Below are 15,459 nucleotides of genomic sequence, written 5' to 3' on the forward strand. Positions count from 1 at the left end.
GCTAGGCCCGTGAGCCACGACTACTGAGCCTGCGCGTCTGGAGCCTGTGCTCCACAACAAGAGAGGCCGCGACAGTGAAAGGCCCGCGCACCGCGATGAAGAGTGGACTCCACTCGCTGGAACTGGAGAAAGCCCTCGCACAGAAACGAACACCCAACACACCCAAAAATAAATAAATAAATTAATTAAAAAAAAAAAAATCCCACAAGGGCTCAGAGGCAAAGAATATACAAATCAATTTTCACTGCAAAGTAAAGGAGCTGTTACAGTGGAGGATTACTGGACTGAATGTCAATATTATGACATAGTATGAGTGTGATTCGTGTTTGGTAATTGCAATCATTGTTGCTTTTGTTGTGGTCATCCATGTACAATGCTTGGTGTCAGTCTATTTATCTCTTGTAAAAATAAAATACAGTGTGTGTGTGTGTGAAAAAAAAAGATCTTTAACTGTGGTCATTTTTAAGTTTTTTGTCATTTACAGACAGTTTTGGGTGTACTCTGATGCTTTTGCAAAAATGTTCCTATAAAAGGGTTTCATCTTCAAGGAATTCATGAAAAAGACTCTGACAAGCACAGGTTTCTGGTAACTGACTATACTGCTGAACTGAATGAATAAGCATTTTCAGAACTCTAATGGAAAACTGATGAATTCATAAAAGTGCTAACAAAAGATCAACATGAAAAAAAAATTAATTACATGGGACTGAGTGAACTGATGAGGATGATTATAATTTGTGTGACTTTCTGATGAATAAAAAAAAAAAGGATCTGTTTAAAAAAAAAAAACCTTGATTTAACTATGTTCTAATAATACAGAAGAATAGGGTACCTATTCAGTTAAGAACCAGCACCCTGAATTACCCATTATTTTAAATAGTCAACTTTCAATTACCTATTGCAATTTTTAATATAAGGTCAGCCTAATCCCTGGACTATATGTATTGTTAAGAAATAAAAATAAATCTAACCTAAGTGAAATACACATACTTCAGATGTAAATATGCCACAACTGCTAAAAATAAGCTTACAATGTACACACGAAAATAAACACATGTGACTTGTGAATTATCTATTATACTGAGTTACCTATTACACTCTTTTTCTCACTGCAGATATATATCAGTTTGTTACTGGAGACTAAAGAAGCCAAGAGTAGTTTTTTTTTAAAACAAAAGGACCTTGCAATCAACTTGCAAAACTGTAGTTTGACCTTGCCAAATGTTAATCATGTTCTGTATATTTTGCTAACAAGTCTTTAAATTAGACATATCTTTGTTCTGATAGGTTCTAGAACCCCACAAGAAGGAAGCCACATTTTTTAGCAGAAAAAGAAATGCTTTGAATAGAAATTTTCACCAGATTTTTCTCTCCAACAGAAATTGGTAAGACTTGGGAAGAAGGTAAGAAAGGAGAAATGACAAGCTAGCAAAAGATGTTGTATTAATGTCCCTTTCTTTGTTAAATCATCTCTTTCACTTGTTTTTCCTTCTTAAAAAAATAATCTTCATTATTAACAGAAACAACTTCTGTGGATATTGTTTCCTTAATGCAAATTCCTTGAGGAAAGCAACCTCATAAAAATAAAAAGAAGATCTTATGTTTGCGGAGTATTTAATGTGTTCACACGTGCACTGTTTAATCTACTCTCACACAGCCTTAGAAACAAACAGGATTAGCAGCCCCACACTGCACAACAACCAACATTTACTGCACACATGCACCATGCCTAAACGATAGGATTTAAAAATAAAACAACATCCCCCGTGCTTTATGAACACACTGTCTGGCCAGGGTAAACCAGTAATAGATGTAGATGCCAATTAAATGGGAGGAAGGGCTCTGAGAAATCTCAGACTCTTGGTGGCCTGGCAGAGAGAACTGGACCTTTGTCCAAGGGCACAGAAATGGCAACTAACAAAAATGAAATTTGAGCCTGTGCCCTTTCCACTCCCCAACACCCAGTGTGTTCAACCCCATAGAGAGTGTAGCAATACTGCAGGACAAGGACAGGTGAGAAAGTAACACTTCAGCCTTTCTTGTCAAACACAAAGTGGCAGACTGTTAAAGAGCCAAATGCAGACAGTCACTTGAAATCTATCAAAGCCATGGTGGTTCTCTAATTTCTTCACAGATAAATGTATTCATTTTTCCTGTCAATTCATCTGAGTAGTATAGAAATAATAGGACAAGAGAATGTTAATAAGGTAGAATAATATGAGAGGTACATTATCCACTACCATGGAAAAACAAAAAGAACAAGGAAGAAATACAAAATCAACTGGAACGCAACATTTAAAATGGCAATAAATACCTATCTATTAATAATTACCTTAAATGTCAATGGACTAAATGCTCCAATCAAATGACACAGAGTGAAAGATTGGATAATAAAACGAGAACCTACAATATGCTGCCTACAAGAGACCCACTTTAGGGTGAAGGACACACATAGATTGAAAGTGAGGCGATGGAAAAAGATATTTCATGCATGGAACCATAAAAGACCCAGAATTGCCAAAGCAATCCTGAGGAAAAGGAACAAAGCAGGAGGCATAACCCTTCTAGACTTCAGACAATACTACAAAGCTACAGTAATCAAAACAGTGTGATACTGGTACAAAAACAGACATATGTTTCAATGGAACAGAACAGAGAGCCAAGAAATAAACCCACACACCTACAGTCAATTAATCATTGACAAAGTAGGCAAGAATACAAAATGGGAAAAAGTTTCTTCAGCAAGTGGCACTGGGAAAGTTGGATAGCTGCATGTAAATCAATGAAGTTAGAACACACCCTCAAGAAGTTAGAACACACCCTCACACCATGTACAAAAATAAACTCAAAATGGCTTAAAGACTTAAACATAAGACAATACACCATAAAACTCCTAGAAGAAAACATTCTCTGACATAAATCATACCAATGTTTTCTTAGGTCAGTCTCCCAAGGCAATAGGCAATAGAAAAATAAACAAATGGGACCTAATCAAACTTACAAGCTTTTGCACAGCAAAGGAAACCATAAACAAAATGAAAAGACAATCTACAGAATGGGAGGAAATATTTGCAAATGATGTGACCAACAAGGGCTTAATTTCCAAAATATACAAACAGCTCATACAACTCAACAATAAAAAACCAAACAACCCAATCAAAAAATGGGCAGAAGACCTAAATAGACGTTTCTCCAAAGAAGACATACAGATGGCCAATAGGCACATGAAAAGATGCTCAACATCACTAATTATTAGAGAAATGTAAATCAAAACTACAACTAGTACCACCTCACAGTGGTTTTTAATGGAGTGTTGTATTAATGTCCCTTTCTTTGTTAAATCATCTAAGCTACAGACATATGTTTGTATGTAGCTTGTATGTAGCTAACCAGACCTCACACTGGTCAGAATGGTCATCATTAAAAAGTCTATAAATAACGAATGCTGGAGAGGGTGCGGAGAAAGGGGAACCCTCCTACACTGTTGGTGGGAATGTAAGTTGGTGCAGCCACTATGGAAAACAGTATGGAGGTTCCTCAAAAAACTAAAAATAGAACTACCATATGATCCAACAATCCCACTCCTGGGCATATATCCGGACAAAACTATAATTCAAAAAGATACATGTACCCCTATGTTCATAGCAGCACTATTCACAATAGCCAAGACATGGAAACAACCTAAATGTCTACTGACAGAGGAATGGATAAAGAAGACGTGGTACATGTATACAATGGGATACTACTCAGCCATAAAAAAGAACGAAACAATGCCATTTGCAGCAACATGGATGCAACTAGAGAGTATCACACTAAGTAAGTCAGAAAGAGAAAGACAAATACCATATGATATCACTTATATGTTGAATCTAAAATTTGACACAAATGAACCCTATCTACAAAGCAGAAACAGACTCACAGACATAGAGAACAGACTTGTGGTTGCCAAGGGGGAGGAGTGTGGGGGAGGGATGGACTGGGAGTTTTGGGATTAGCAGATGCAAACTATTATGTACAGAATGGATGGGCAACAAGGTCCTACTATACAGCACAACGTACTGGGATAAACCATAATGGAAAAGAATATAAAAAACAATGTATATATATATGTATAACTGAATCACTTTGCTGCACAGCAGAAATTAACATAACCTTGTAAATCAACTATACTTCAATTAAAAAATAAACAAAACAAAAACAAAAAAAATTTTTTAAAGCTATTTCAGGCAAATGAAAAGGACAAGAAAGCAGGGGTGGAAATACTTATATCAGACAAAATAGACTTTATGACAAAGGCCATAAAGAAAGAAAGGACACTATATAATGATAAAAGGCTCAATACAAGAGGAGGATTACACTCATTAACATATATGCACCCGGGACTTCCCTGGTGGTCCAGTGGTTAAGAATCTGCCTTCCAATGCAAGGGACGCGGGTTCGATTCCTGGTCGGGGAACTAAGATCCCACATGCTGCGGGTCAACTAAGCCCGTGCTCTACAGCCTGCGCCCCAACTACTGAGCCCACGCACCACAATAAGAGAGAAGCCCACGCACTGCAACAAAGAGCCAATGCAGCCTAATTAATTAATTAATTAATTAATTTTTAAAAACATATAGCACCCAATATAGGAGCACGTAAAAACACAAAACAAATACTAACATACATAAAGGGAGAAATTGACAGGAATATATTATTTACCACCGTGATGATTAACAGCCAGATATTTTGATGATTTCATGATCTAACACTGGTCTTTTAAAATAACTTACATGGAACACAAGTTTGAATACACACCCACACCATGCAAAAAGGGAAACTATATGTAGCTATGCTAACTTTAAGTGGCATCTGCAGGCTGATTCAAGTTTAAGGTTATATTTCAAGGCATGATACTTTGAAAGCCATGAAAGACGAAACTGGAGAAGTTTCATATTTAGTTAATCATGCTTTTTATTCCTTTCTCTTATTCAATATTTAGTACATAAATTCTTTAAGTCCAATAAATCAAAGTACTTTCCACTCAGTGCCTTTAACTTCTGCTTGACTACCCCCTGTGACCTCACAATTAGTCTCTGGATATTAAAATGCATACACACGGTGAAGATTGTGATTTCAAAGTATTTTAGTTCATAAGTTGCTCTACCAAATGGCAGCAGAATTAAAAACCACTCCAAAAATGATCTAGGGTAATAAAAAATTTATGCTTTAAAAATGTCTGCACCAATTAACAGAAATATTTATTAGGTGCATTGTAATTCTCAAGTGAAGTCTCAAATTCAAAGTTTGGTGAGTGTCACTACGCTGAAGGTTAATAACTGTACCATCTTTATAATGAATAATGAAACCCAGCTTCTTGCCTTATTACTACATTTTAAAATCAGTAATTGCAACATATAAAATTACTATGTAACATGCTCAAGTTACTGGCCTCTAAAATGTTAAATCTCTTCTTATAATTCCTAGTCTTTAATCATTTCTTCTTTTCTGATTACCTGACAAAGAAATTCATTTTAAACAGTTTGCCAAACATACTATTCCTCACAAATAGGAGGAATATACAATTCATACACTTCCCTACACAATTACAATTTAACGATATACTAGAATTCCTATATTTCTAAATAACTTCCATAGTGGTTTTTATATACAGAGAGTAAATTCATTTTTGAAAACCAAATTTAAATTCACATCAATATAAAACTAATGTGAAATTATATTAACATATATCTTAAAAGAATAAGAAAAATTGGTTACCATATTTATAATTTCTGAATGGTGGTGGCAGGCTGGTCCTCAAAGGGATATCTGTAAAAGATAGATTATTTTTATTATAAAATATTCAAATAGACATAGTATTAAGTGAATTAGCATTTTATTATACAATAGCATCTTATACATTTGAAATATACAGTATGTATGTGGGAGACATTATTATATAGTTGATGTTCATTTAGCACATGAATCTGAGAACCCCTTGGGGGGGTTAAGTTAGTAGTGGAAACCAATGATCTAGAACGATCTTAATACTCTTACCAAATTTCAGATAACCTACCATGTAACAACTCTAACTCAGCAAAGAAAACAGAACAAAAACAGAGTAAAAAAATTTTTAAACAGTGTCCCAAATACTAGAATTAGTTTTAAATAATAATTAAACTACAACCCCTACAGAGGGCAATTAAGTAACATATATCAAAATTACATATGCATATACCTTTTGACCTAGCAATTCCACTTGGAGAATTTACCAGAGATATACTTTGCACACTCTTGTGCGTGTGTGTATGAAACGACATACATACAAAGGTACTAACTGTAGCACTGTTTGCAATAGTAAATGCCTAGAAAAATCCAAATATCCTTTAATGGGGGTACTTGCTAAATAAACTATAATATGCCCAAACCATTAAACATATTTTTCAACTGTAAAAAAAAAAAAAAAAAAGGATGAGGAAGAAGCTCTCTGCTAATATGATAAGATCTTCAAGATATGTCAAGAGTAAAGGAGGCATAAGGCAGAGCCTTATTTTTAGTAAGCCACCTTTGAAGTAAAAGGGGGGGAAAATACGAATATATGTTTGCACATGCTTATGTTTTCATGGGAGGGAGCATGATGCACTGGTCAGATAGAGAACAGAAGTGGCAAGGAGGCTTCTCACTGTATTCCTTTTTACATTTTGATCTTAAAACTACAGGAATGTGTTATCAAAGAAAACTCTAAAAACTCCCACACATCTGAATTAGGAAAACTGTTTAAGTACAGTTACCTTTTAAAGGTCAAATACATACCAAAATTAAAATATAATTTATTCATTTATGTTATATGCATTTAAACTACCTACTACCAAGTATTCCAGATACAGGGTAAATAAGAAGTTACCAAGACAAGTCCCCACTCTTGAGAACACATGCTCCCTGTGAATCCTGTAAAAAGGTACTGAGTTGGCCAAAAGGTAAGATGGCTCTAGTAGCACTTAGTTGCCTTTAACTTCATTCAAAACAATTATGTTAGATTGTATTGTGACAGCTGTCATATCAGAGTGCATTTTTTTAAAAACTTATCAAAATTGGTGAATTTTTGTGTAACCATTTTAATATTGAAGATGGAAAAAAAAAAAGCAACATTTTCAGCATATTATGCTTTACTATTTCAAGAAAGGTAAAAATGCAACTGAAAAGCAAAAAAAAAGATTTGTGCAGTGTATGGAGAAGCTGCTGTGACTGATCGAACTTGTCAAAAGTGGTCTGCGGAGTTTCGTGCTGGAGATTTCTGGCTGGCTGATGCTCCACGGTCAGGTAAACCAGCTGAGGTTGATAGCGATCAAATAGAGACATTAATTGAGAACAATCAATGTCATACCACACAGGAGAGAGGCGACATACTCAAAATATCCAAATCAAGCGCTGAAAATCATTTGCACCAGCTTGGTTTTGTTCATTGCTTTGATGTTTGGGTTCCACATAAGTTAAGTGAAAAAAACCTTCCTGACCGTATTTCCACATGCGATTCTCTACTTAAACGTAATGAAAATGTTCTGTTTTTAAAACAAATTGTGACGGGCGATGAAAAGTGGATACTGTACAATAACGTGGAACGGAAGAGATCGTGGGGCAAGTGAAATGAACCACCACCAACCACACCAAAGGCCGGTCTTCATCCACAGAAGGTGATGTTGCATATATGGTGGGATTAGAAGGGAGTCCTCTATTAAGAACTCCTTCCAGAAAACCAAACGATTAATTCCAACAAGTACTGCTCCCAACTAGACCAACTGAAAGCAGCACTCGATGAAAAGCATCCAGAATTAGTCAACAGAAAATGCATAATCTTCCATCAGGATAACGCAAGACTGCATATTTTTTCTTTGATGACCAGGCAAAAACTGTTACAGCTCGGCTGGGAAGTTCTGATTCATCCGCCGTATTCACCCAGACATTGCACCTTCGGATTTCCATATATTTCGGTCTTTACAAAATTCACTTAATGGAAAAAATGTCAATTCCCTGGAAGACTGTAAAAGGCACCAGGAACAGTTCTTTGCTCAAAAAGATAAAAAGTTTTGGGAAGATGGAATCATGAAGTTGCCTGAAAAATGGAAGAAGGTAGTGGAACAAAATGGTGAATATGTTGTTCAATAAAGTTCTTGGTGTTACTGAAAAATGTGTCTTTTATTTTTACTTAAAAACCGAAGGCACTTTTTGGCCAACCCAGTACGTTCACAGCCAGGGCTATGGTCTCACCAGCCAACGTTAGAATCACCCAGCCCCCTGCACCAGTAGATCAGACTCACAGCAGGCCAGTCCCAGGCATGTTTAAACACAAAACAAAAACCTGTTGAGATGATTCTTTGACAAACAAAATCACAGGAGGCCAACCAGATGACAGGAGTAAATGAGGCCCGGCAAACAGGAGGGGGCTGTGAGGTATGAGCAAGCATCCCATTAAAGGGGGCTGCAGCCCATACATTCTAATCTGTTGCCTAAAGTTTTAAATGGAAACGCTAAAGTCTGGGGGGTCAGGTGAATTTTTCTGACTTTGAAAATACTGTAGGCCAAAGGAAACCTGTCTGAAGTCCAAATTTGCCTGCCTGACCCCCATCTGAAACGTCTGTCTTAGGCTTAGCAGAGCACAGACCTTCATTTTATCTTTTGTTTCTCACTTACTTATGAATTCTGGGCCAAAGAAGTATTGACTAAACATCGGAAAGGAGAATTAAATGTTTAACTTATTGCCATTTATATTCCCTGAACTAGACAGTGAAAACCCCTGAAGAAAGGGTTGAGGTGCAGAACAGAGAGCTCAACGAAACTATTTTCATTCAGAGATGTCGACAGTCAAAACACCAAGTCACTGCCTTACGCTCGGTCTAGACTTCTGAGAGCAGAGACGATGACAGAGGCGAATGGGAGCCCCTTTTCTCTTTCTCTCTTCAGATCTCAGCTCAACTGTCACCTCCACCAAGAGGCCTCCCCCGACAGCCCTACTAACACAGGGGTCTCCTCTCATATTCCTCCCTTCACAACATTTTTTACGATTATACTTTTGTCTGTTTACTTAGTTTGGTCTCTCTTTCCTACTAATTCATAAATTCCTGGAGATTACAACACAGTGGCCTGTCTTCCCAAAACCTACGACAGTGCCTGGCACATTATAGGTTAATGAATACTGGTTCCAGTGAGGGCAGGTACTACAGCCTATTTTCTTCATCATGTTGCCAGTACCTAAAAGAGTGCCTGGCACATGGCAGGTGCTCAAAAATATACATGAGTGAATATGTATCGTTTAATCCCTTTAATCAGCAGGTAAAAACCCTGAGGTCTCAAGAAGGCAGGTGGTCAGCACAAAGCATTAAGAACCAGGACTAGAATCCAGCCCTCCCAACTCCCATCTGCTGCACTAAGAAGGGTAGGATAAAGCTGGTATCTTCCGCGGTGGCAAAAGAAAAGATTAGACGTTAAACACATTATGGTGAGAAAAATGCTTTACATATAAAAATGCTTGAAGAGGAGGAGAAAAAGAACAAACGCTTCCTTATGAAAAAGGGTGTTTCCCATTTTGCACCACTACGAATAAGGCTATGAGTATTCATACGTGCACAGACATTTTCATTTCACCTACAAGTGGAATTGGCTGGATTGTATGGTAGGTGTATGTTTAACTTGTTGAGACTTTGCCAAATCATCTTCCAAAGTGGTATCTTTTTAACATTCCCACTAGCAACATTTAAGGAGTTCCAGTTCTTCCACATCCTAGCTGAAAACTAGCTTTTAATTTCTACAATTTTTTGATTTTAGTCATGTTAGTGGGTGTGTTATGCTCTCACTATGGTTTTAATTTGCATTTCACTAAAGGCCAGTGATGATGAGTATCACTGAATGTGTTTATTTGTCATCCATACATTTTCTTTGATGAAGTGCGTGTTCAAATATTTTGCCCATTTTTTTTAAAGGAATTCCTTTATTTTTATTTATTTATTTATTTATTTATTTATGGCTGTGTTGGGTCTTCGTTTCCGTGCGAGGGCTTTCTTTAGTTGCGGCAAGTGGGGGCCACTCTTCATCGCGGTGCGCGGGCCTCTCATTATCGCAGCCTCTCCTGTTGTGGAGCACAGGCTCCAGACGCGCAGGCTCAGCAGTTGTGGCTCACGGGCCCTGTTGCTCCGCGGCATGTGGGATCTTCCCAGACCAGGGCTCGAACCCGTGTCCCCTGCATTGGCAGGCAGATTCTGAACCACTGCGCCACCAGGGAAGCCCTATTTTGCCCATTTTTAATTGGGTTGTATGTCTTATTACTGAGTGGTAACAGCTTGGTTTCTTTTCTAGTTATTATTATTCTAGATACAAATCCCTTGTTTTTATGTTTTACAAAGTCCTTCCAAGTCTGTGGTTTGCCTCTTCATTTTCTTAAGTGTATTTTAAAAAGCAAAACTTTTTAATTTTGATGAAGCCTAAGTTTTTTTATTTTTTGTTTATTGTGCTGTATTAAGAAATTTTACCAAAATCAGCCCCTAAGATCTTCTCTTATGTTTTCTTTCAGAAGTTTTATGGTTTCAGCTTTCAAATTCAGGTCTTGAACAAAAATTGTTTTTGTGTATGGTAGGAGGTAAGAGTTGAGTTCATTTATTTGCATATGGATATCCAAATGTTCCAAAACCTTTTTAGAAAGATGACCTCTTCCCCCCAAAATGCCTTGGTCAAAAACCAATTAAACATATATGTGTAGGACTATTTCTGGACTATTTTTCATTGATATATATGTCATCTATATATCAATACCACACACACTATCCTGCCTTATATAGCATTACAGTAATAAGTCATGAAACCAGATAGTGTTAAGTCTTCCAACTTTTTGTGACTTATTTATATATTTATTTATTTATATATTATGGGTCTTTTTTACTTTCCTTATAATTTCTGAACAAGTTAGAATAACTTGTTTATAAACTTTAGGATAAGTTTGACATTACCTGAAGGGAAAAAGAAAGTCTGTTGAGATTTTCATTGGCATTGGAATCCACACATTATTTTGAGGAGTCATGGTGTCTTAACCATATCGAGTTTTCTGATCCATGAACACAGTCTCTCTCTCCATTTACTTAGGTCTTTTGAAATTTCTCTCAGTGATGTTTTGGAGTTTCCAGTGTAAAGTTCTTACAGCTCTATCAGATATATACTAAGTATTTCATATTTTTTGATGCTATTATTCTTTTTCAGTTTCCAACTATATATTGCTAGTAACACAATTAATTTTTGTATATTGATTTATATCCTTCAACCTTGCTAATAAGCTCAACTTACTAGTTCCAGTACTGTTTTTATAGACTCCATAGGATTTTTTACATAGATAATCATGTCACCAGTGAATAATGACAATTTCTTTCTTTCTAACTTGGATGTCATTTATTTCTCTTTCTTGTCTTACTTAACTGGCTAGAACCTCCAACACAGTGTTGAATAGAAGTGATTTCTAAAAAACACCATGCCTGGTTCCTTATATTAGGAGAAAAGCCCTCAGTTTTTCACCATTAAGTATGATGTAGGGTGTCAGTTTTTCATAAATATCCTTAATCAGGCAGAGAAAGTTCCCTTCTATTCCTACTTTACTGAAAGTTTCTAACAGAAGTGGATGCAGCATTTTGTCTTCATCTATTGAAATAATTACATGGGTTTCCTTTCTTAATCTATAATATGATGCGTTACACTGACTGATTTTTGAATGGTAAACCATCCTTGCATTCCTAATATAAACCCCACATGGGCATAATGTATTATTCCTTTTTAAATATTGTTGGATTTGATTTGCTAAAATTTTATTAAGAATTTTTACATCTTTATGCATGAAAGTTATTGGTTGGCAGCTTTTTTTTTTTTTTCCTTCTAATTGCTTTCTCTGATTTTGGTATCAGGATAAGGATGGCCTCAGAGAATGAGATAATAATAATAATTCCTTTTCTTTTATTTTCTGGAAGAGTTTCTGTAGGATTGAGATTATTTCTTCCTTAAATGTATGGTAGAATTTACCAGTGAAGCCATCTGGGACTGGAGTTTTCTTTGTGAAAATGTATTTTAGTTACTGTTCATTTTAAAATACAGAATTATTCAGGTTGTTTGTTCCTGTTTAGTGAGATTTGGTAGTTTGGGTTGAGTCTTTCAAGGAATTTTTCCACGTACCTAGGATAACATATTTATGGCACAAAGTTGTTCAAAATATTCCTGTATTATTCTTTCAAACTCTGTAGAGAATCTGTAGTGATATAACAACTCTCACTCCTGATACTGATAACCTGTGTCTTCTCTCTCTCTTTTCTCCTGATTAGTCTGGCTAGCACTTTATCAATTTTATTAATCTCAAAGATCAGCTTTGGCTGTTATTGATTTTCCCAATAGTTTTTCTATTTTCTGCTACGATCTTTTTTATTTCTTTTATTCTGCTTACTTTGGGTTTAATTTGCTTTTATTTTTCTAGTTTCTTAACATAAGGGCTGAAATCACTGATTTGAGACCTCTTCTCTTTTTCACATTAGGCATTTTTAGTACCATAAATTTTCCCCTAAGTACTGTTTCACCTGTTTCCCACAAATTTTGAAAAATTGTGTATACATTTTTATTCAGTTCAAAAGTTTCCCTTTTCTCTGCTTTTATCCATAGGTTATTTAGAACTGTGTTATTCAGTTTCCAAATACTTGGGGATTTTACAGAGATATATCTGTTACTGCTTTCTAACCTAATTCCATTGTGGTCAGAAAACAACAGTACAGAGGAAGACACTGGAACTCACCAAAAAAGATACCCCACATCCAAAGACAAAGGAGAAGCCACAGTGAGACAGTAGGAGGGGCGCAATCACAATAAAATCAACTCCCATAACTGCTGGGTGGGTGACTCACAAACTGGAGAACACTTATACCACAGAAGTCCACCAACTGGAGTGAAGGTTCTGAGCCCCATGTCAGGCTTCCGAACCTGGGGATCCGGCAACAGGAGGAGGAATTCCTAGAGAATCAGACTTTGAAGGCTAGCGGGATTTGACTGCAGGATTTTGACATGACAGGGGGAAACAGAGACTCCACTCTTGGAGGGCACACACAAAGTAGTGTGTGCATCAGGACGCAGGGGAAGGAGCAGTGACCCCATAGGAGACTGAACCAGACCTACCTGCTAGTGTTGGAGGGTCTCCTGCAGAGGCAGGGGTGGCTCTGTCTCACCGTGAGGACAAGGACAGTGGCAGCAGAAGTTCTGGGAAGTACTCCTTGGCGTGAGCCCTACCAGAGTCCGCCATTAGCCCCACCAAAGAGCCGGAGTAGGCTCCAGTGTCGAGTCGCCTCAGGCCAAACAACCAACAGGGAGGGGACCCAGCCCCAGCCATCAGCAGACGAGCGGATTAAAGTTATACTGAGCTCTGTCCACCAGAGCAACAGCCAGCTCTACCCACCACCAGTCCCTCCCATCAGGAAACATGCACAAGCCTCTTAGATAGCCTCATCCACCAGAGGGCAGACAGCAGAAGCAAGACGAACTACAATGCTGCAGCCTGTGGAACAAAATCCACATTCACAGAAAGAGACACAAGATGAAAAGGGAGAGGGCTATGTACCAGATGAAGGAACAAGATAAAACCCCAGAAAAACAATTAAATGAACTGGAGATAGGTAACCTTCCAGAAAAAGAATTCAGAATAATGATAGTGAAGATGATCCAGGACCTCAGAAAAAGAATGGAGGCAAAGATAGAGAAGATGCAAGAAATGTTTAACAAAGACCTAGAAGAATTAAAGAACAAACAAACAGAGATGACCAATACAATAACTGAAATGAAAACTTCACTAGAAGGAATCAATAGCAGAATAACTGAGGCAGAAGAACGGATAAGTGACCTGGAAGACAGAATGGTGGAATTCACTGCTGCGGAACAGAATAAAGAAAAAAGAATGAAAAGAAATGAAGACAGCCTAAGAGACCTCTGGGACAACATTAAACGCAACAACATTCACATTATAGGGGTCCCAGAAGGAGAAGAGAGAGAGAAAGGACCAGAGAAAATATTTCAAGAGATGATAGTCGAAAACTTCCCTAACATGGGAAAGGAAATAGCCACCCAAGTCCAGGAAGCACAGAGAGTCCCATAGAGGATAAACCCAAGGAGAAACACGCCAAGACACATAGTAATCAAACTGGCAAAAATTAAAGACAAAGAAAAATTATTGAAAGCAGCAAGGGAAAAAAGACAAATAATATACAAGGGAACTCCCATAAGGTTAACAGCTGATTTCTCAGCAGAAACTCTACAAGCCAGAAGGGAGTGGCATGATATACTTAAAGTGATGAAAGGGAAGAACCTACAACCAAGATTACTCTACCCAGCAAGGATCTCATTCAGATTCGATGGAGAAATCAAAAGCTTTAAACACAAGCAAAAGCTAAGAGAAATCAGCACCACCAAACCAGCTCTACAACAAATGCTAAAGGAACTTCTCTAAGTGGGAAACACAAGAGAAGAAAAGGACCTACAAAAAAAAACCCAAAACAATTAAGAAAATGGTCATAGGAACATACATATCGATAATTACCTTAAACATGAATGGATTAAATGCTCCAACCAACAGACACAGGCTTGCTGAACAGATACAAAAAAAGACCCATATATATGCTGTCTAAAAGAGGCCCACTTCAGACCTAGGGACACATACAGACTGAAAGTGAGGGGATGGAAAAAGATATTCCATGCAAATGGAAATCTAAAGAAAGCTGGAGTAGCAATACTCATATCAGATAAAATAGACTTTAAAATAAAGAATGTTACAAGAGACAAGGAAGGACACTACATAATGATCAAGGAATCAATCCAAGAAGAAGATATAACAATTATAAATATATATGCACCCAACATAGGAGCACCTCAATACATAAGGCAACTGCTAACAGCTATAAAAGAGGAAATTGACAGTAACACAATAATAGTGGGGGACTTTAACACCTCACTTACACCAATGGACAGATCATCCAAACAGAAAATTAATAAGGAAACACAAGCATTAAATGACACAATAGACCAGATAGATTTAATTGATATTTATAGGACATTCAATCCAAAAAGAGCAGATTACACTTTTTTCTCAAGTGCACACAAAACATGCTCCAGGATAGATCACATCTAGGGTCACAACTCAAGCCTCAGTAAATTTAAGAAAATTGAAATCATATCAAGCATCTTTTCTGACCACAACGTTATGAGATTAGAAATCAATTACAGGGGAAAAAAAACATAAAAACACAAACACATGGAGGCTAAATAATACGTTACTAAATAACCAAGAGATCACTGAAGAAATCAAAGAGGAAATCAAAAAATACCTAGAGACAAATGACAATGAAAACACGACAATCCAAAACCTATGCGATGCAGCAAAAGCAGTCTTAAGAGGGAAGTTTATAGCTCTACAAGCCTACCTCAAGAA

General features: G+C 37.0%; 2 protein-coding genes across 4 annotated transcripts in view; one reads left to right on the forward strand and one right to left on the reverse strand.

Annotated features, from left to right (window-relative positions):
- The window catches only part of STEAP3 (STEAP3 metalloreductase), a 136,183-nt gene that overhangs the window by 107,197 nt on the left and 13,527 nt on the right, over positions 1–15,459 (forward strand). The window lies entirely within an intron of this gene.
- The window catches only part of C7H2orf76 (chromosome 7 C2orf76 homolog), an 88,972-nt gene that overhangs the window by 21,257 nt on the left and 52,256 nt on the right, over positions 1–15,459 (reverse strand). For all 3 annotated transcript variants that reach the window (XM_059927647.1, XM_059927649.1, XM_059927648.1), the window contains one exon: positions 5,757–5,807. In XM_059927647.1, the coding sequence (XP_059783630.1) occupies positions 5,757–5,807 (51 nt within the window). The remainder of the gene's footprint in view (positions 1–5,756; positions 5,808–15,459) is intronic.

The sequence above is a fragment of the Balaenoptera ricei genome, chromosome 7 (assembly GCF_028023285.1).
Source record: "Balaenoptera ricei isolate mBalRic1 chromosome 7, mBalRic1.hap2, whole genome shotgun sequence".
Lineage (NCBI taxonomy): Eukaryota > Metazoa > Chordata > Mammalia > Artiodactyla > Balaenopteridae > Balaenoptera > Balaenoptera ricei.